We start from the raw sequence: 23491 nt of genomic DNA, 5'->3' as shown, positions 1-23491 counted from the left end.
GATATAATAGATTAAAATGACAAACCTGCCATGTTTTTTTTATGATAGTTAGTGAACACTGTCAAAAGTACATGAAGTAATCATAAACATAGTTTTGTAAAAATTTATGAAATGTTGAACATTAAAAGTTCTTTAAAGTTGAAAAATCATACAACTCTTTGATGAAAGAATTGATAAGGATGTGATATCTTCGGGGATAATGTAAAAGACAATGAACACATGATCATTAGGGATGTAGAACAAGCTCATATATATTCAATCTTCAATGGTAGAAGTTCAACTCACACTTGATTACATTAAATCTTGAGTTTAATGATGAAAGTATGTTATTTGAATGATTAGAGTACTTGATAATATATATAGATATATATATAGAATATATAGATATATATATATATATATTAGATATATATATGATATATATATATATATATATATAATAGATATTAATATATATAATTATATATATATATATAATATATATAATATATATATATATATATATATATATATATATATATATATATATATATATATATATATATATATATATATATATATATATATATATATATTATATATATATATATATATATATATATATATATATATATATATATATATATATATATATATAGCATATGTTTGTTAGAGTGCATAATTATTGGTGCATTTCTGAAATTGTTACCTATATTAGAATAAAGTGGTACCGCTTCATAAAGTTCAAGGGTTTGACTCTTAAATTATCATTAAAAGGGTATGAGAGACAATGTCTTATTTAATAAAGTTCAATGGTATCGATATTTCATATTTGAAATATGCACACTTATTCTAACAAATAATTGATTTAAAATTTGTCTATCAAACTATTCAAGGATGAGTGACAATTTGATTTATTGAGTAATATTCTCTCTATTTTTTATTATAAGTCGTTTTAGACTTCTCACATATATTAAGAAAAATAATCATGGTTGTATAAGAAAGATAAATAATAAAGTATTTTACAATATTGTCCTTCATTAATTGCACGAGAATGATAAATTTGAATAATTGAAAAAATATATTATAATAAATATTTAAGGGTATAATACAAAAAATAACATTAATGATTTTTTGGTATTGCAAAATGACTTATGTTTTGGTACAAATTTTTTCTCTAAAGCGACTTATAAAAAAACAGAGGAAGTACTTCAAATCGTATTATACATTTATCTAAAATCATAAAATTTACTAAATAATAAATTTAGATATATTTTGAAAATGGTGGGGGTGGGTAGAATTTCTAAAACATGCATTTGAAAATCATAATGGCTAATGGTTGAATTGTTTGTCCTAAGTCTTGGCTTTGAAATTTTTTAATATTTTAATTGTTGATTAAAATGGACACAAAGAATAAAAATGTGCATTCAAGAGATTCAAGATCACTATTTATGAGTAAGAAACATAGTATAGGTGGTTACCATTGAACTATTGCAATTTATGTGATGTCTCTTAAACGCTGAAAATATATATTGCTTCATATAATCAGTATTTTAAAAAGTTGCACTCGTTCCACAATTATTATGAGTTTCTTTAAAAATAGAGACACTTTAAGGCATGAAAAGACACCAAATTCACATGTTTCATGAGACAAATTATATTTAAGTCATTTTTTTATTTTTCTATTGCACGAGAATAAATGAGAAAATTTTATTCAATAAACAATTATGGATAAATATCAGTGGCGGAGCCATGCGTTGGTGCACATGGTGATAAAGATGAACAATGGAAATAAGAGAGAGAAGAGAGAATAATAACAAACTTTCACTATTCTAAAATAGTTACAAATGGTTGCATACACACACTGCTACACACACTAAAAAAGGATAATGATAAATGTTCACACCACTCACTTGTTTAAATACAAGTGGGACTTAAGAGAAAATACTAAAATATCATCTAACAAACTTTATCTACAAGTTTCTGGAAATGCATTAATTCTAACAACATCCCTTAATTCATATTCAGCTTAACCAAAACTAACAACAACAATTTCATCCCTCAAGCGGAGAAATTGATCAGTCTTGATCGCCTTCGTTAGAACATATGTCATTTGCTTTTGGGTGCTATAGTGCATTACTTCTAGTACTCCATTTTGAACTTGATTTCTCGGAAAGTGATACTTAGTCTCAATATGCTTGCTTCTCCCATGCAGCATTGGGTTCTTAGACAAATTGATTGCAGACTTGTTATCAATCATCAACTTCAGAGGCTTGTTTACTTTGATCTTCATATTCTGTAGTAAATTCAGAAGTCACACAGCTTGACATGCAGTCACAACACTTGCAATATATTTTGCTTCACAAGTTGACAAAGCAACAACCAGTTGCTTCTTGGAACACCAAAGAATAGAACTTCCCAGAAACTTAAACAAGTATTCAGAAGTACTTCTTCTGATAACCCCGTCTACATACCAGTCAAAATTTGAGTAACTCAGAAGTTCTGAGTCAGTTTCAGCACCATAAGAGAACAAAACTCCATACTTCAGAGATCCATTTATATACCTCAGAATTCTGACAGCGGCTTGGTAATGAGACCACTTTGGTTTACTCATAAGCCTACTCAACATTCCAACTGCATGGCAAATATCAGGTCTGGTATTACACAAATATCTCATAGAACCTACCAATTGCTTGAACATAGTCGCATCTACATCATCCCCAACAGAATCAAAATCCAATTTCTGATTTGTATCAGCAGGTGTGACATCAACTTTATAATTCAACAACTCAAATCTCTTTAGAAGCTCAACTTTATACTTCAGTTGATGTAAAATTATGCTTTTCTTAGAGTACATAATCTCCATCCTTAGAAAATAAACCATATTTCCTAGATTCGTCGTCTCAAACTCATTCATCAGCCCCTTCTTGAACTTAGCTATCTCATGTTCACAACTTCTTGTTAGCAATATGTCATCAATATACAAACACACAAAAATCATATTGCCTTCAGAAGTATGTTGAACATAGACACCATACTCCATCTCACATTTCTAAAATCCCTGCTTCTTGAAAAATGAATCAATTTTCAGATTCCAAGCTCTAGGGGCTTGCTTCAGTCCATACAAAGCTTTGTGTAATTTGTACACCATCCCTTCCTGATTATTTTTCTCAAATCCAGAAGGTTGTGACACATAAACCTCTTCTTCTAATGAACCATTCATAAATGCAGATTTCATGTCTAAATGCATCAGAGGCCAATTCATGTTAGCAGATATCGCAATCACCAACCTGATTGTTTTATGTCTTACTACAGGTGCAAACACTTCAAAGTAATTTAACTCAGGTTTCTGTAGAAATATTCTCATAACTAACCTTGTTTTATATTTTCCAATTGATCCATCTGGCTTTAGCTTCATCTTATAAACTCATTTCACGCTGATGGCTTTCTTGTTCTTTGAAAGTTCTGTCAGCTTCCAGACTTTCTGCTTGAGAGCTTCTTCTGTACTCACGGGTTCAGAGTCTACTAACATGGCACACCGAATAACTTTCCCTTCATAATCTACTTTGGTATCTTACAGCATGTCTCTCGCACCCCAAAATTTGACTTTGGCTTTGTTGACCACATCTTGATTAATCTCGTTGTCTCGTATTCATCTCAATTTCTTAAACTTCGCGTGACAACTGGTTTGATTAGGTTTTGTGTGTTTTCGTTGCTTACCGTGTTGTATTTCGTTGTTTTAGCAAAACCTGGCCGATATCGTTGCCTCGTATTTATCTCGCTTATCTCTTTTGTGTGTGGCATCGCTTCGATTAGGTTTTGTGCGTTTTTATCTATTTAATTGTTTGTTTGTCGGTATTTTGACTGTATTTCGAATATATTAGAGTTTTCGTATTGCCCGATTATTTGTGATTGTGTTTGTCAGCGTTTTCGTGATGTCGTGTTGATTTTATTTTTGCCTAGGGTTGTTTATTTAATTACGTGTTGTGCCGTGTGATTTAATCGAGTCTGTTTGAGTCGTGTTGTTGATTTTACTGGTTTACCGGTTTACTGGTTTATTGGTTTTATCAATTTGTCTGTTTTGCTGTGCAAATTGTCATCGTTTTTTATCGCGTTCGTGTCGCTCGATTTTATCGTATTTTAATCGTGTGCCGTTAATATTATTTGTGCTTAATATTAATTGTGTTTAGTTGTTAATTAGTTTATTTAATTAGGATTAATATTATATTAGTTTATTATTATTATATATAATATAAATATATAATTAATTTATGTTAGATATTTTTTAGGTTTCTTATTGTTTAAGTAATCTAAATATATATTATTAATTTATGTTAGATATTTTTTAGGTTTCTTATTGTTTAAGTAATCTAAATATATATTATTAATTTATGTTAGATATTTTTTAGGTTTCTTATTGTTTAAGTAATCTAAATATATATTATTAATTTATGTTAGATATTTTTTAGGTTTCTTATTGTTTAAGTAATCTAAATATATATATATAGATGTGGTTAGTAAGAAAAAGAAAAAAAGGAGAAGGAGGTGGATCATTAAGGAAAAAAACGTGTGGGGAGAGAAACAGAGAATTGAAAAGAAATATTTTTCCAAAAGCATTACCGTATTTCACTTGTTCTTCATTTTCGGTAACCCAAAATCGTCCCGATTATTCACCGAATACAAAAACCCAATTCATATCTTTGAAGTTCGTTGAGTCCAGGTCACAAATATCCAAGGTTCATTTCATTCCGGCGTCGTTTCACCGATCAAAAGCGACGTTGAAGTCAGGTACTCACGAAGGCAGCCAGCACTGCGTCGGTGACGGTTTCCAGCTTTCGGTCGATCATTTGGACGATCAGAAGTTCATCCTCTTCACACAAGGTAATATTCTTCACTTATCTCTGAAATCGGCAAAGTTCCGGCTTGCCGACATGTGTTTTAATATATTATTTATATATATATATATATATAGTATATATATAATATATATATATATTAATATATATATATATATTATATATATATATATTTTTGTCTATTATATTTATGTCTAAATGTACATATATATTATTTGTCTACTATATATTATTGTCTAAAAATAAAATATATATATAATAATATATTTACTTTTGTTTACTAAATATTGTTTATCTTTTATTATTATTTGCATATATGTTTTATTTAAATGTTAGTTAAATTAATTATTTGTTTAAATGTTTATTTATATCAAATGTTTATTTTGTCTAAAGTAAATGTTTATATTGTTTTTTATATTTGTTTATGTTGTTACTAACCGTTTCGTTTCAGTTTCAGCTCGATTAAACTCCACTAACTATTCGTAATACTAACTATTCATAGCTAACTGTGTTGTAATAATTTACTTTCTCGCATTTTTTATTTTCTGTATTATGTGTTTAATCGTATTGTTCACGTTTTATGTTAAAAAATCGAAAAATCCAAAAAAGAGAAACCCGATGCGATTCCAACGGTCGCCGTTTAAGAAACCCTTTTCACACACTCACAAGCTTACTCTTGGGCTTCCTTATAATGAGCCCATTTATTTATTGTTTCAGGGTTTAGGCTCATTCAAAACTTTTGCCAGCTTTGGCTTTTCAGTTTAAAAACATTTTCAAAAGGACGTGTCAGTCTCGAAGCCTCCCGCCTAGGTCGAGCAAGAGATGGCAAGACACGCCAATCTAAAATCAACAAAACAGACTTTCCCTTTTTCTTTTGGGAGAACTACGTGGATTCTGATTTCTCCATTGCGCCTTGGAGATACGTAGGCATGAAGTCTACGACTTTATCGAGTCCAAAAGCAATAAAATCAAGTTCTTTCTCATCTCCCCAATCAAACGATCAAAGCGAAAAAAAGCAAAGCATTCACATAAACATAAGCAAAAAGGTTCCTGTGGAGTACCACAGATGTAGAGGGTGCTAATACCTTCCCTTTGCATAAACAACCCCCGAACCCGTAACTCTAAAGGGATTTATCGTTATTTTTCCCTTCCTCTTTTTGGATAAAATAAAAGACGGTGGCGACTCTTGCATTTAAAATATTTTTCAAACGGGTTAAGTTCAATCAATACTTAATCTCGTGAAAAATCCCGTCGCGACAGAATGGCGACTCTGCTGGGGAATACATGATTAAACTTATTTGAGGGTTTAGCCTATCTTTGCTTGTTTATATGTTTGCTTTGTGAATATTTGCTAAATTGTATTGTTTGTAATGTTTGTTATTTTGGGTTTTGGGGGATACTTGTGATAAATCCTATACCCGGATTTGGGGCACATTTGAGATAGGATGGATGATAATTCAGGTTGACTTGATAGGAGACAATCCTTACCGAGTTGACTTGAGCCTTTGTCCGCTTGGTGGAGGCCTCTTTGAGGGTGATAGTGCTAAACAAGTCATTTGTGAGGCATTGTTGCTTTCGACGGGCCCGTGAAGCCAAGGACCTTAGTTTACCTTTACCCCATCTTGGCCTTACTTAGGATGTGATGCAGTGACCACTTCGGACCAAAAGTCTGGTTTGGTTGATACGCGATATCACACTCAAGCGAGATTCTTTTGAGAATAATATTGGAAAGCGAGCAGTTGCTTAACCCGGTATTATCCGAAGAAGGATCCATAACCTTGGGAACTTTTAGAACCCGTTTGGCAGGTGAACCTTAGAACTTATCTTGGGGCTGTCCTAAACTCCATGCTGGTGATGAACTTTGAGCCTTGTATTGTTTGACCATGTTTGTGTTTGTTGCATTCACGCATGACATGCATTCATTCCTATCATTTCAATCTTTTTCCAAGGAACTTAAAGTGAGGATTGCAAATATTGCAGGAAACATGGATTTTGGACAGAGAAGTGTGAAAAAGTACAATCTCATCAATCCAAAGATAGATGAACTAAAGAAACTGGTTTCTTCGATCGCAGATCCTATTGGTTTCAGAGACAGATATGGGGCACTTATATCTTTATTGACACTTAGGATGGAAGAAGGGTTATTGCAGACATTAGTACAGTTCTATGATCCAGTCTATCACTGTTTCACATTCCCAGACTATCAACTCATGCCTACATTGGAAGAGTATGCCCAGTTGCTTCACATCCCAGTTGCTGATACAGTACCTTTCTCTGGTTCAGAAAAGTTACCCGAGCACAGTTCTCTTGCAAAAGTGTTGTACATGAAGAAGTCAGAATTCAAGAATAACTTCACCACCAAAGGAGGACTTCCAGGTTTCACTGCCAAGTTCTTAATGGGGAAGGTTTCTTATTTTCCAGTCAAGGTTGTGATATTATTGTGGAGCATCTGTTCGCCTTGTTGATCTACGGTTTGTTACTATTTCCTAATATTGAAGGTTTTGTGGATTCATATGCTATACGCATCTTCCTAAGTGGTAATCCTGTTCCAACTTTGCTCGGAGACACCTATCATTCCATCCATTACCGTACTTTGAAAGGAGGAGGAACCATAGTCTACTGTATACCGTTACTCTACAAATGGTTTGTCTCTCATCTTCCTAAGTCAGCTACTTTTTGGGATCGCAAGTCAGGACTTCAGTGGTCACAGAGGATTATGTCTCTTACCCAGTCAGATATTGCATGGTATAGTAGAGTTTTAGACGATGTGAAGATCATTGATAGTTGCGGGGAGTTCCCCAATGTGCCCCTCATGGGCACAAAGGGAATCATTTCTTATAATCCAGTACTTGCTAGGAGACAACTCGGTTACCCTATGAAGGACAAGCCTCCTAACATTCTTTTAGAAGGTATTTTCTTGAGGGATAACGAGGAGGACCCTACCATGAAAGAGAGAGTAGTAAGAGCTTGGCATCGTGTTTGTCGCAAAGGGAGACTTGAATTGGGTAAGAAAGATTGTACCTCCTATGAGCCGTACCTCCAGTGGATCAGAGCCAGAGCTATACAGTTGAAAATGCCATACCCACATCATGATCCTATCAAACCCGCTCCGTTGAAGACCCCCTACCTTCCGCTAGATGACAAAGAAGAACTCCAAGCCACCTTGGAGAGGGTCAAGAAAGAGAGAGACGCTTGGAAGGATAAGGCCCAGGTGCTCGAAATGGAAAATGAAGAACTTCAGAGACAGTTAAAGGAGCAGAGTGGAGAAGATCGTGCAGGTAAACGTCCAAGGGTGCAAGAGGATTTATTTTCCTCAGGCACAACAGATTACTCCCAGATTCCGCAGTCCTTAGGTGCATGGAAAGGTCTTGTAGACAGTTTGGTGAAGGAGAAAGCTTTTATGCAAAAGGCCTATGAAGAAAGAATTGAGAGACTTGAAGGACAACTCCTACTTGTTTATGCTCGTCCTGATGACACATGTCCTTAAATGGTTTTCTTGGTTGTATTTTGGGTTGATAACTTTGTTTTGTTATTAAAAATGTTTGCAATTCTATCTTTTCCTTCACTTAGAGTTCCTTGGAAAATCATTCATTTTGCATATCCATGCATCACGTGCATACAGGTTGTCTGTCTTGGTCCAGTCTTCTAACAGTTGCTTCCCGCCACAAGATCCATTTCAAGTTGACGCATAATTACAACACAAGAGCCAACTACAAAAGAAGAATGGAGATAACAGATAACGAGAACCGAGAATTAAAGCTCAGGTTGACCGCCTTTCTGCTATGGTCGAGACATTGATAGCAAACCAAGCAGCCCAAGCTGCTCAACTTCAAACAGCACAAGCTCAGGTTGCCGAAGCACAAGATGCACAGATCCAGGCGCAAGCACAGGCAGCAGAGATGCGCAACCAAATGTTAACCGCCCGTCTACAAGCAGAGGAAGCCCAGGCTAGGGCTCAAGTTCATAATTCAGGACAGACTTCGGCACAGAATCAACCTCAAATTCAGAATCAGACAACAGCAGCACTCGTCACTACAGTCATCGCTTCAGAAATCAACGCTGTCCCAGTCACTTCTGTTACCATCACAACATCCCGTCCTTGGGAAATACCCAGGGATCTTAATCAAGATAGATATCAACAAGAGTTCGTTCCACCAAATGCTCCTGTCTTCACTAATGTGCCTCCCGTTGTTCACTATACTCCTCACCTAGGAGAACCTGTCTATCACGGCCCTACCCCAAGTGAGGAATCCTGGTCTCAATGATAGAATGGATGAATTCCAGGATCAGTTTGCGGAATTACAAAAAGAGATAAAAGCTCTTCGAGGGAAAGACAGAATGGCGACTGGAGTAGTTATGAAGAACTGGACCGCAGTTGACATCCCACATTGTGTCCACATATCAAAGTAATTAAGCTTTTCAGTTTTCAAAAATCTTCCGCTTTAGCCCAAAGCGCGAAGCATTAATTTGTAAAATGGGCACTTTTGTCAAAAACGTACTATCCATGAAAAAGATCTTTTGTGTTCCTATACACTTGTGTCCTTTTATCTTTTCAGCTTTTTCGGAAAATGGTAACACAAAAAAAAAACCTTAAAAAGAACACATTTTTGCATGTCATGGTCAGTCCTCTAAAAACAATTGTTTGTACAGGTTACTTAAACCCGTTGAACATAATGACATCATGCCCTCTCCCAACTTTGAACATTCTGTATTCGAAGCTGAAGAGGAAGAGTGGGATGAGATTCCAAAAGAGGTCGCCCGCCAGCTTGAAAATGAAGAAGACACTATTCATCCATACAAGGAGCCTTTGGAAACAGTCAACTTGGGTTCGGAAGAAAATGTGAAAGAAGTCAAAAATTGGAGCATTGTTATCCCCACAGGTCAAGGAGCAATTGATCAGCCTGTTGAAAGAGTATGTAGATGTGTTTGCTTGGTCTTATCAAGATATGCCTGGTCTCGACACTGGCATCGTAGAGCACAAGCTACCTTTGAAGCCAGAATGTCCACCGGTCAAACAGAAATTAAGAAGAACACATCCAGATATGGCCGTCAAAATTAAAGAAGAAGTTCTGAAGCAAATAGATGTTGGTTTTCTTGCCACTTCAGTGTATCCAGAGTGGATAGCAAATATTGTGCCAGTTCCTAAGAAGGACGGAAAGGTACGAATGTGTGTCGACTATCGTGACTTAAATAGAGCAAGCCCAAAGGATGATTTCCCCCTGCCTCACATTGACATGTTGGTAGACAATACAGCAAAGTTTGACATATTCTCCTTCATGGACGGATTCTCCGGGTATAACCAGATCAAAATGGCTCCCGAAGACATGGAAAAAAACTACATTCATAACACCATGGGGAACATTCTGTTATCAAGTGATGCCGTTTGGGTTGAAGAACGCAGGTGCTACTTACCAGCGAGCCATGACAACGCTCTTTCACGACATGATGCACAAAGAGATTGAGGTTTATGTGGATGACATGATCGCGAAGTCTCGTTCAGAAGAAGGTCACTTAGTAGATCTATTGAAGCTGTTTCAACGATTGAGGAAGTTCCGTCTTCGCCTCAATCCGAACAAATGCACATTTGGCGTCAGGTCAGGTAAACTCTTGGGCTTCATTGTCGGCCAAAAAGGCATTGAAGTTGATCCAGATAAAGTAAAAGCTATCCAAGAGATGCCCGCACCAAAAACAGAAAGGCAAGTGAGAGGTTTTCTAGGACGATTGAATTACATATCCCGGTTTATTTCTCACATGACTGCCACTTGTGAACCTATCTTCAAATTGCTGAGAAAGAGTCAGAATTGTGTTTGGACAGAGGATTGTCAGAAAGCATTTGACAATATCAAAGAGTACCTCATGGAGCCTCCTATCTTGTTACCACCTGTTGCTGGAAGACCGTTGGTTATGTATTTGACAGTGCTTGAGAATTCTATGGGCTGTATTCTGGGTCAACAAGACGAAACTGGAAAGAAAGAGCATGCCATTACTACTTAAGCAAGAAATTTACTGACTGTGAATCACGATACTCCTTACTCGAGAAGACTGTTGTGCATTGGCTTGGGCTGCTAAGAGATTGAGGCAGTATATGTTAAGTCACACCACTTGGTTGATATCCAAAATGGATCCAATCAAGTACATTTTTGAGAAGCCTGCACTCACTGGTAAGATTGCAAGATGGCAGATGCTGTTATCAGAATACGACATTGAGTATCATACCCAGAAAGCTATCAAGAGCAGTGTGTTGGCTGAGTACCTTGCTCACCAACCCGTTGAAGATCACGATGATAATGAGGATGAGTTTCCTGATGAAGATGTCATGTTCCTAAAATCCAGAGATTGTAAAGAGCCACTTCCTGAAGAAGGGCCTGAACCAGATTCTCAATGGGGTTTAGTATTTGATGGAGCTTCCAACGTTTATGGACATGGAGTAGGTGCAGTCATTATCACTCCAGAAGGTTCTCATATTCCTTTCACGGCAAGAATTTCTTTGAATGTACAAACAACATTGCTGAATATGAAGCCTGTATCATGGGTCTTGAAGAAGCCATTGACCTCCGCATCAAAAATCTTACTGTTTATGGTGACTCAGCGTTAGTTATCAATCAGATCAAAGGAGAATGGGAAACACGCCACCCTGGCTTGATCCCATACAAAGACTATGCAAGAAGATTGTTGACTTTCTTCACCAAGGTTGAATTGCATCATTTCCTCGGGATGAGAATCATATGGCGGATGCTCTAGCTACGTTGTCTTCAATGTATCAAGTGGGTTTTCCAAACGAAGTACCCAGAATTGTGATCAAGCGACTTGATAGACCAGCACATGTGTTTACAGTTGAGGCCAGTTTTGATGATAAACCATGGTACCACGATATCAAGCATTTCCTTCAGACTCAGGAGTATCCTCTTGGAGCAACAGAAAAAGATAAAAAGACTTTGAGAAGATTGTCAGGCAGTTTCTTCCTTAATCAGAATGTGCTCTATAAGAGGAATTATGACATGGTCTTACTCAGATGTGTTGACAAAAAGGAAGCAAAAATGTTGATGAAAGAATTTCACGAAGGGTCCTTTGGTACTCATGCAAACGGCCACTCTATGTCAAGAAAGATGTTGAGAGATGGTTACTACTGGTTGACCATGGAATCAGATTGCTGCAAATTTATAAAGAAGTGTCACAAATGTCAGATCTACGCTGATAAGGTTCATGTACCACCAACCTTTTTGAATGTGATTTCTGCTCCTTGGCCATTCTCAATGTGGGGCATTGACATGATCGGTATGATTGAACCCAAAGCTTCCAACGGACACCGTTTCATTCTCGTGGCAATTGATTACTTCACCAAATGGGTGGAAGCAGCTTCGTATGCAAAGGTGACAAAGCAAGTGGTGGTCAGATTCATCAAAATAATCTCATTTGCCGATATGGCATTCCAAACAAGATCATCACTGACAATGGCTCCAATCTGAACAACAAAATGATGGATGAATTATGTGAAAGTTTCAGGATCGAGCATCACAACTCTTCTCCTTACCGTCCCAAGATGAATGGGGCAGTTGAAGCTGCAAATAAGAATATCAAGAAGATCATTCAAAAGATGGTTGTTACCTACAAAGATTGGCATGAAATGCTGCCTTTTGCACTACACGGATATAGAACATCAGTCCGTACTTCAACTGGGGCAACCCCATTTTCACTTGTATACGGTATGGAAGCTGTGTTACCGATAGAGGTTGAAATTCCATCAATGAGGATACTAATGGAAACTCAGTTGTCAAAGGCTGAATGGTGTCAAAGCAGATACGATCAGTTGAATTTGATTGAAGAAAAAAGAATGACTGCCTTGTGCCATGGACAGTTATATCAAAAGAGAATGAAGCAGGCATTTGATAGGAAGGTTAAGCCGAGAGAATTCAAAGAGGGTGACCTTGTGCTCAAGAAGATGATACTATTTCACAATGATTCTAGGGGCAAGTGGACTCCTAACTATGAAGGACCCTATGTTGTCAAGAAAGCCTTCTCAGGCGATGCTTTAATTCTTACAAACATGGATGGTGAAGAGCTTCCACGTCCCGTGAATACAGATGCAGTCAAGAAATACTTCGCCTAAAAAATGAAAAGAACAACTCGCTAAGTTGAAAACCCGAAAGGGCGGCTTAGGCAAAAATGAGCGTCTCGGTAGACTGAAAACCTGAAAGGGCGGTCCAAGCAGAAATTAGAGACATAAAAAAACAAAGAGAATATTATCCCGGTAGATTGAAAACCCGAAAGGGCAATCTAGGCAAAAGTTAGGGATTTCAGGCAAGTAACTGCATAACAGAGATAAGATCATTAAAGTATCAGAATATTTTCAACAGTTCTCCAACTTTCTCAAGGCTGCAATACAGGTCAAAAGTGGAAGAGAGAATGATGTCATTGTAGTTCAACGTACCCTTTTTCCACGAAATTACCATTTTCCAATTTGTAAAGATTTATGGAATCACGCTGTTGGCTGATTACCATCCTATCAAATCAATTTGAGCCTTTCTATATTTCTTGGCACTCTTAATTTTCATTTCAATTTACGAAAGTTCTTTTACTTTGACAGATATGTTTTGAAACAAAAGTTTTGAATTAAAAACAGTTTTTGAAAAATATAAAGATTATTTATTTTGATTTGTGGACATCAATAAAAGGATTGAGACATGTGGTCCCAGTAATTCTGAAATCATGTGATTCCAACTAGACATGTTCATATTACTATCCTTATATGTATATGATGAAAAAATCTCCACAGGTGTCTTGGCAGTAATATTTCTCCAGCAGAGGTTGTGATTCTGGATATCCCCAGCTATGCTTCCTAGTTTTCCTCAAGAGATCATGCAAGAAATATTTCAAGAAGTTTCTTCCCTTCACTTGGGGCATGAAGACTCCCCAGTTAATTGATCATGAAGACTCCCCAGTTTAATTGATCATGAAGACTCCCCGGTTAATTGATCATGAAGACTTTGATCCAGGTTTTAAGTTACAGATTTGGCCTATGGGATTACTACAGGTATTTCCCCAGTAATTTATTAAGGCGGGATCAGCAATGTCCCCAGCAGAGGATGAGAAGGAAGATTTGATTTCCCTGAGCAGGAGTAATACAGAGGTCTCCATCCCTCAGCGAGTGAAGAAAGTTGATATTCAGAAACTACAGGGAATCTCCTGTTGTTCTCTGTCCATTCAATAGAAGGATATGTCTCCGCCTCAGTAATGTTTTGTAGTAAAAGAAGAGTGTGTTATGCATTTTAAGCAAATTCAAGAATTGCAGGATTTCTCCTGAATTCTCATTTATATTCAAAGGTCAGACATCACTGTTCCCCGGCAGAGTCTCCTAGAGGAAAGATCTCGTAACCAGATATCAGACACCATAATCCCCTGCAGAGTCTTCAGATACAGAAAGTCTCCATGATAATTAAAGCAAAAAAAATCAAGGATAGATTTCCCCTATATTCTTATTCCCTGGAAAGATACCACCTATCCCCAGCGGACTTTATCCCCAGCAGAGTCTTCCAGAAGAATAATCCCTTCTGCATTATCAGCAAATTCAAGAATTGCAGGACTTCTCTTACAATATCATCTTATTTCCAGAGGATAACACCTTGTATCCCCAGCGGAGTCCTCAGAAAGGTCCAATCCTCATATACCTCACAAATTCAAGAACCACAGGGAATCTCCTGCATTTTTGAAGTAGAAGGCATCTCCATTCTTCTACGGAATCCTCAGCATAGACAGACTTTTAAAGAAACCTGGATATGGTGCTCTTGTACCAATTCCCCAGCAATTCTTTGTACTACTCCCTAGCGAGTCTCAGTGCAAATCTCCAGCAAGTCCTTATGCAGCTGTTAACATTTTTAGTTATTCCTAGTTTTGTCTGTCCATCATGCATTCATTACTAAATATTCATGCATATCTATGACATATCATGCTTGCATTCATATGCACCTTGTTTCCTTGTTTATATTGTGGGTTGAGTCAATCTCTCCATATAGAGTATCCTCATAAGCAGCAAAATACCTTTTATTGGTCATGTTCCCCACAGAGATCTATGCCTCGTGGAAGATGGTTGTTTCAGTTGTAAATCCTGATGAGTTCATTCCTCTTCAGTTGAAGTCTTGTTTGACCGTTTCATTCTAGTTCTATCCTAGTTTGAACCTCGTGTCTCCAGATAAAGCTCAGAAATTGCCAGTAAAAGAAGGCAACAATATAGTCTTTGTGACTCTCATTCAGTAAAACAGACATGACAGATATTGTGTCCAAGTCCTTTATGCCTTCATCTTTGAGTTGGTACCCGTTACAAACTTGAGTTACCTACATCCATGAGTGGTAACCTTTGTTATCCCTCGGATAAATTAATTACTATCTCCATCTATGAGTTGATAACATCCTCACAGAAAGTTCTATGGTTCTACCTACAACTTTGAGTTGGTAGCGTGCTTTCGTCTTTGAGTTTAGCACAGATTCCTTTTGATTCCACCTTCGTCTTTGAGTTGGTGAAGTACCTGCAACTTTGAGCTGGTAATATGCATTCATCTTTGAGTTCGCACATTTTTCTGTGATTCCATCTTCGTCTTCGAGTTGATGGAGTACCTTCATCTATGAGTAGGGTATGTTTGATCCTTGTTGAACCGATAGTGTGCTTTCATCTTTGAGTCTGCACAGATAACTTCTGATTCCATCTTCGTCTTTGAGTTGATGGAGTACCTTCATCTATGAGTTAGGTACATTTTGTCCTTCCACCGTCATCTTTGAGTCGGTAATGATAAACATCTCCGGGAAAATATGTTCTAAATTCTTTTAAACACCTTTGTCAATGAATCGGTGGTTGCCTTCAACTTTGAGTCGGCATTTCTCTGTCTACCTCATCAATGAGTTGGTAGTGTGCATTCAAATGTAAGTCTGCACAATGATCCTTAGATCTGATTCTTCATCTACACCATCATCAATGAGTTGGAATTTGATTTCCCTAGCAGTGTTATTATCAATCTTTTGAAGCTTGCCTTCAACTTTGAGTTGGCATGTCCTGTTTACCTCATCAATGAGTGGGTAGTGAGCTGTCAACCATGAGTCAACGCAGTTCGATTCTTATTATGCCCTTGTTATACCTTCATCCTTGAGTTGGTATTCATCTTTTTTGTTACCTCCATCTTTGAGTTGGTAATGCACTGTCACATCAGTACTCTTGTTATATTGATCTTTTCCCACTTTCATCTATGAGATGGTGATGTATCGTCAGCATTGAGTCGATATCGCTTTTCCTCCTATTTTCCATCTATGAATAGGTAGTGAATCTTCCCCAGCTGAGTGTTCTCAGTGTTTACCTTCATGCATTGAGTCAGTGTATGTCCTTCCCCAGTAGAGTTTGCACTCCTGTGTCTCTGTGTCTGTCTGTCTTTTGCATCATGCATACATGCATTTGCGGTCAAATTTTGTGGCGTTTGTCATATTTAATTACCTTACGCCATTCGATAGCCTCCGGCTATCTGGCCTAAGTTAATTAAATAGGGGCATCTGTCGCACCCCAAAATTTGACTTTGGCTTTGTTGACCACATCTTGATTAATCTCGTTGTCTCGTATTCATCTCAATTTCTTAAACTTCGCGTGACAACTGGTTTGATTAGGTTTTGTGTGTTTTCGTTGCTTACCGTGTTGTATTTCGTTGTTTTAGCAAAACCTGGCCGATATCGTTGCCTCGTATTTATCTCGCTTATCTCTTTTGTGCGTGGCATCGCTTCGATTAGGTTTTGTGCGTTTTTATCTATTTAATTGTTTGTTTGTCGGTATTTTGACTGTATTTCGAATATATTAGAGTTTTCGTATTGTCCGATTATTTGTGATTGTGTTTGTCAGCGTTTTCGTGATGTCGTGTTGATTTTATTTTTGCCTAGGGTTGTTTATTTAATTACGTGTTGTGCCGTGTGACTTAATCGAGTCTGTTTGAGTCGTGTTGTTGATTTTACTGGTTTACCGGTTTACTGGTTTATTGGTTTTATCAATTTGTCTATTTTGCTGTGCAAATTGTCATCGTTTTTTATCGCGTTCGTGTCGCTCGATTTTATCGTATTTTAATCGTGTGCCGTTAATATTATTTGTGCTTAATATTAATTGTGTTTAGTTGTTAATTAGTTTATTTAATTAGGATTAATATTATATTAGTTTATTATTATTATTATATATATAAATATATATTATTAATTTATGTTAGATATTTTTTAGGTTTCTTATTGTTTAAGTAATCTAAATATATATTATTAATTTATGTTAGATATTTTTTAAGTTTCTTATTGTTTAAGTAATCTAAATATATATTATTAATTTATGTTAGATATTTTTTAGGTTTCTTATTGTTTAAGTAATCTAAATATATATTATTAATTTATGTTAGATATTTTTTAGGTTTCTTATTGTTTAAGTAATCTAAATATATATTATTAATTTATGTTAGATATTTTTTAGGTTTCTTATTGTTTAAGTAATCTAAATATATATATATAGATGTGGTTAGTAAGAAAAAGAAAAAAAGGAGAAGGAGGTGGATCAGTAAGGAAAAAAACGTGTGGTGAGAGAAACAGAGAATTGAAAAGAAATATTTTTCCAAAAGCATTACCGTATTTCACTTGTTCTTCATTTTCGGTAACCCAAAATCGTCCCGATTATTCACCGAAATACAAAACCGATTTCATATCTTTGAAGTTCGTTGAGTCCAGGTCACAAATATCCAAGGTTCATTTCATTCCGGCGTCGTTTCACCGATCAAAAGCGACGTTGAAGTCAGGTACTCACGAAGGCAGCCAGCACTGCGTCGGTGACGGTTTCCAGCTTTCGGCTGATCATTTGGACGATCAGAAGTTCATCCTCTTCACACAAGGTAATATTCTTCACTTATCTCTGAAATCGGCAAAGTTCCGGCTTGCCGACATGTGTTTAATATATTATATATATATATATATATATATATATATATATATATATATATATATATATATATATATATATATAATATATATATATATATATATATATATATATATATATATATATATATATATATATAATATATATATATATATTATATATATATATATATATATATCTATATATATTACTTTTGTTTACTAAATATTGTTTATCTTTTATTATTATTTTGCATATATGTTTTATTTAAATGTTAGTTAAATTAATTATTTGTTTAAATATTTATTTTAATTAAATGTTTATTTATATCAAATGTTTATTTTGTCTAAAGTAAATGTTTATATTGTTTTTTATATTTGTTTATGTTGTTACTAACCGTTTCGTTTCAGTTTCAGCTCGATTAAACTCCACTAACTATTCGTAATACTAACTATTCATAGCTAACTGTGTTGTAATAATTTACTTTCTCGCATTTTTTATTTTCTGTATTGTGTGTTTAATCGTATTGTGCATGTTTTATGTTAAAAAATCGAAAAATCCAAAAAAGAGAAACCCGATGCGATTCCAACGGTCGCCGTTTAAGAAACCCTTTTCACACACTCACAAGCTTACTCTTGGGCTTCCTTATAATGAGTCCATTTATTTATTGTTTCAGGGTTTAGGCTCATTCAAAACTTTTGCCAGCTTTGGCTTTTCAGTTTAAAAACATTTTCAAAAGGATGTGTCAGTCTCGAAGCCTCCCGCCTAGGTCGAGCAAGAGATGGCAAGACACGCCAATCTAAAATCAACAAAACAGACTTTCCCCTTTTCTTTTGGGAGAACTACGTGGATTCTGATTTCTCCATTGCGCCTTGGAGATACGTAGGCATGAAGTCTACGACTTTATCGAGTCCAAAAGCAATAAAATCAAGTTCTTTTCTCATCTCCCCAATCAAACGATCAAAGCGAAAAAAAAGCAAAGCATTCACATAAACATAAGCAAAAAGGTTCCTGTGGAGTACCACAGATGTAGAGGGTGTTAATACCTTCCCTTTGCATAACCAACCCCCGAACCCGTAACTCTAAAGGGATTTATCGTTATTTTTCCCTTCCTCTTTTTGGATAAAATAAAAGACGGTGGCGACTCTTGCATTTAAAATATTTTTCAAACGGGTTAAGTTCAATCAATACTTAATCTCGTGAAAAATCCCGCCGCGACAATGTCAAACTCTATAAACCTTCTCGGAATGTTTCTGATTCTTTGTGGCCTCTGAACTTCTTCAGAAACTTCTGATTCTAGAACTGTATCAGATGATGTAAACCTTCTTGGAGTGTTTTTTATTCTCTAAACTTGTTCGGAACCTTCTGATTTTAGAACAGTATCAAATGCTAGAACTCCATAAGTAATGATTTATTGAAGCATGACCACCTTCAAAATCTGGAATCCCAAAATCTGGACTAACACCAGAATCTGAATCACCATCAGAATCTATATCAAAATCATATTCTTCCTCAGAATCAATCTCTCCTTCTAATTCTGACTCACTCTCAGAATCATTTTCATGCTCTGACTCATCTTCAGAATCAGAATCATTATCTTCAGAAGTTAACTCTGCACCGGAGTTGGATCTAGACTTGCTTCAATCCCATACTTTTGACTCTTTCACAACAACATATATGCTGACTTCAACCTTATTAGTGAATGGACAACAAATCTTATAAGCACCTTTACTGTGATACCCTACCAGTAACATCACCTTGCTTCTATCATCTAACTTATTTCTCGTAGCATATGGAACGTGTTTATAACAAGCAGAACCAAAATACTCTGAAATGACTCACATTTTGCTTATCTTCCGTCCACCTCTCAAAAGGAACAATTTCTTTCAGCTTCTTGATTGGACACCTATTGAGAACATATGTTGTAGTGGCAATAGCTTCTCCCCACAAAGTGTTAGGAATCTTCTTCTCCTTCAGCATGCTCTTTTCCATATTAAGGAAAGTTCGGCTTCTCCTTTTAGCAAGACCATTGTGTTGAGGAGTATATGGAGTAGTCACTTCATGCTCAATTCCATTATCCTCACAGAACTTCTTGAACTCTATAGAGTTATACTCACCTCCACCATCAGTTCTGAGAATCTTCAGAGTCTAACCACTTTGTTTCTCAGCCTTGATTATGAATTTCTTAAATTTAGCAAACACCTCATGTTTGAACTTTATAAGGGATACCCATGTCATCCTTGTGAACTCATCCACAAATGCGACAAAGTATTTATTCCCTCCCAGTGAAGGTTCTAGAAACGGTCCACACACATCAAAATGCACTACTCCCAAAGCATGTTTTGCTCTTGGAGCTAATTCTGATGCAAATAACAGTCTTGGTTGCTTCCCTCTCGTGCACACATTACATGAATTTTCAAGTTTCTTAATTGCAGGAATTCCACATACCAGTTTCTTTGAATTTAGATTCCCTAAGCTTCTAAAATTCAAATGACCAAGTCTTATGTGCCACAACTCACTTTCCTTCACAATACTTGTTGCACTAAGGGATTCAGAGTCTACAGTTTTAACATTCACCTTGAATGTTCTGTTCCTTCCCTGTTTTGACTCCATAATCAACTTATGATTACAATCATACATCTCCAAAAGATTGTCCTTCATGGTAATTGAGAATCCCTTTTCAATTAATTGACCTACACTCATCAGATTGCACTTCATGCTAGGAACATACCATACGTTCTGAATTAATGCAGATTTGCCATTATTCATAATCACTATAACACTCCTCATTCCTTCAATATTCATATACTTATCATTAGCACATTTAATCTTGGTCCTCTTCCCAGAGTCAAAATTAACTAGGCATTTCTTATTTCCAATAAAATGGTTTGAACAATCAATGTCCATATACCACCGGTCTTCTAGAGATTCACTATCAGAATCAAGAACCATTAATAGCATATGTCCATCATCATAACTTCTAGCTATATTCGCTTCTTCTGGTTTCGTCTCCTTGTTTGACCAACAATCTGCAGCGAATTGGCCAAACTTCATACAACAATAAATTTAACTTTTTTCTTATCATACTTCTCCTTTCCCTTCTGACTCCCCAAAGTTGAGGTTTCTGACTTCTAAGACCTACCATGTCTTTTCCTGGCTTCTGACCAAGACTGCTTCTAGTATTTCTTGACAAAAGAAGCTTTCATAGCCTGCTCTAAATCTCTCTCAGAGGTTCTTTCAGTCATACACAACTTTTGCACCTCTAGACTACTTTACATCTCTTCTATTCTCATGGTGCTCTGATCCTTAGAATGTTCAATTGCTATAACGATGTCATCAAACTAAGGAGTAAGATATCTAAGTACATTTTCAATGACACTTTCTTCAGAGAGAGTTTTTCCACACGAATTCATCTCATTTGTGATCAAAATCACTCTAGAGATGTAGTCAGGTACCTTCTCAGTGTTCTTTATGTTGAGATCCTCATACTGCTTACATAGAGACTGAAGCTTCACCTTTTTCACTAATGCATCATTGTCGTAACACCACACCAGTGTGTCCCATGCATCTTTTTCTATCATCGAATCAATGATTTTCTGATGGATGTAGAACAACGCCTTCTGATCCTTCTTCCTCAGATCATGATGAGCATTTTTATGTGCATCCATTTCATTTTCTGGAAGTGCAACATAACCTTTGCTGGCGAGATCAAGAACATCTTGAGCTCCAAAAAACACATGCATCTGAATCATTCAACGATTCCAGTTCTTGCCATCGAACACTGGAAGCTTGGTACTCATATTACCATTTTCGTTCATCTTCAACCTTGTTCAATACACTTAGGTCTCACCTAAAAATAGTGTTTCCCAATCCCGCAAAATTAAGATATATGATTCTCTTACGAGTTCGATCAGAAATTCAACACCAATTCTTCGTACAGAAATCAATCACACAACGCCAAGCTACTTCACCCATGTTTCTCGTGGTGTTTCCTTGTGGATCTGAACCGGAACTCTAGATGTCAATTGTTGGTGCACAAGGTGATAAAGATGAATAATGGAAACAAGAGAGAGAAGATAGAATAATAACAAACTTCAACTACTCTAAAATGGTTACAAATGGTTGCACACATACACTGCTACATAAACTGCAAAATGATAATAATAAATCTTCACACCACTAACTTGCTTAAATACAAGTGAGGCTTAAGAGAAAAATATTAAAATACCCTCTAACAAATTTTATTTACAAGTTTCTGAAAATGAATTTATTCTAAAATGATGATCTCGTGATGCACCTGCAAGTGCACGGTTTTATCAGTTTTAGTACAAAAGACATCGAATTCCACAGAGATCGAGTGACAAGTATCGTTCTATACTAATACAATGTTTATCTAAGGTAGCGCTAAGAGTTTGATTTACGCGTAGGCTAAAAGCTAAAGGTTTTGAACTTAAGTAATTAAATTGAGGCCGAAATATGATTTCCATCATTCATTTAGCACTCATACAAATTTCCAATTTCATAATAACAAGTGACTTATTTAATTATGCATAGAAAAATAAGTTATAGGTATTGTCCGCTTTCGCGTGTCTGTTACCAGAATTTCGTATTCTACCGTGTGCGCGTGATAATCAAGTTACAACTTGAAATCCTTCTTAGAAAATAGTTTCCCGATTAAAGAATAATTTTTAGTAGAAAACTAAATTAAAGATAACGTCACCTTTCGTGTGTCCTTTATCGAATTTTCGACTCACAAACGCCCGCTTTCGTGTGGTACAGTTTACAAGTCTAAAATCACTTTTTCAAAAATAGATTTGATTAATTAACTAAAAAATGCTTTCATTAAGTTTAAAAGTTAATTTTTGAATTTTCTATAGTCAGATGTCATTTTTGCTCTTTCGAGTCGAAACTGGTATCACAGTATTTCTACTTTCGTAGCAAATTTCGACTTTAAAATCATAATTTTCAGACCCAAAAAATTATTCTTACTATTAATATATTACATGCAACTTATATGAGCATCTTCGATATGACATTTCTCACATTTTGGACTCGACAAAACTACCCAGTCATGTTTAAAGCGGTAAAAACAAAGCATATTTCATTGATGGCAATAAACATGATACATGAAATTAAATAAAGCATGTAAAAGAAGTAAAATAAAATAGAAGAAATTGGAATATGAAATAGGAAATAATACTTGAATAACATAAAATTCTCTGATCAGAGGCTTTAATTCTGGTATATATATGAAAGCAAAAACAATAAAATTAAAGGCAACAATAATTCAGTATCAGCAATAACAAAAGATAATTAAAACAATTTGCAGAAAAATAATACTCCAAGCACCTACAAATATGGTTGCAAGAACACATTAATGCTAAATGTTAATTCTTTTACAAGTGAATTCCTGGCTATGATAAAGCTTGGATCTCTTAAACTGATTTCTAAAGGCCTATTTATAGGGTGAAATTCGTATTAGGAGTTACATAAACCATCCTAAAGTAGTGGAGGTTGAAAAACTGATTCCTGAAGCTTGGGGCAACGATGTCATGACAGGCGTCAGTTGGGGCTGACGGTCTTCGTGTCATGACTCATCCATGTAGGCTCATGATCGTGGGTCCTCACGGGCGTCATATGGGCTAACGGTCTGCCTGTCAGGGTGCTATGATGTGTCTCCCTTATTTTGTTGACCAGATGCTAATGTTTGACCTTCCTTGGGGTATGATGACTGTCATGACAG

General features: G+C 35.9%; 2 protein-coding genes across 2 annotated transcripts; one reads left to right on the top strand and one right to left on the bottom strand.

Annotated features, from left to right (window-relative positions):
* Positions 1-2293: 2293 nt before the first annotated feature.
* Positions 2294-2845, bottom strand: LOC127123817 (secreted RxLR effector protein 161-like). The gene has a single exon (XM_051053994.1). It carries the CDS (start codon positions 2843-2845, stop codon positions 2294-2296), a length of 552 nt encoding a protein of 183 aa, XP_050909951.1.
* A 1845-nt stretch (positions 2846-4690) lies between these two features.
* LOC127120535 (uncharacterized) lies at positions 4691-8728 on the top strand. Its single transcript, XM_051050997.1, has 2 exons — positions 4691-4860; positions 6816-8728. The coding sequence occupies exon 2, from the start codon at positions 6821-6823 to the stop codon at positions 7298-7300; it is 480 nt and encodes a 159-aa protein (XP_050906954.1). The 5' UTR covers positions 4691-4860; positions 6816-6820; the 3' UTR covers positions 7301-8728.
* Positions 8729-23491: the final 14763 nt, after the last annotated feature.

The sequence above is a fragment of the Lathyrus oleraceus genome, chromosome 2, assembly GCF_024323335.1.
Source record: "Lathyrus oleraceus cultivar Zhongwan6 chromosome 2, CAAS_Psat_ZW6_1.0, whole genome shotgun sequence".
NCBI classification, from domain to species: Eukaryota; Viridiplantae; Streptophyta; class Magnoliopsida; order Fabales; family Fabaceae; genus Lathyrus; species Lathyrus oleraceus.
The sequence above is the reverse complement of the archived record's forward strand: the minus strand, read 5'-3'. Positions and strand labels throughout refer to the sequence as shown.

Coding starts and splice junctions, on each gene's coding strand:
- LOC127123817 (XM_051053994.1), bottom strand. CDS start 2,845: ATGGAGATTATGTACTCTAAGAAAAGCATAATTTTACATCAACTGAAG.
- LOC127120535 (XM_051050997.1), top strand. CDS start 6,821: ATGGATTTTGGACAGAGAAGTGTGAAAAAGTACAATCTCATCAATCCA.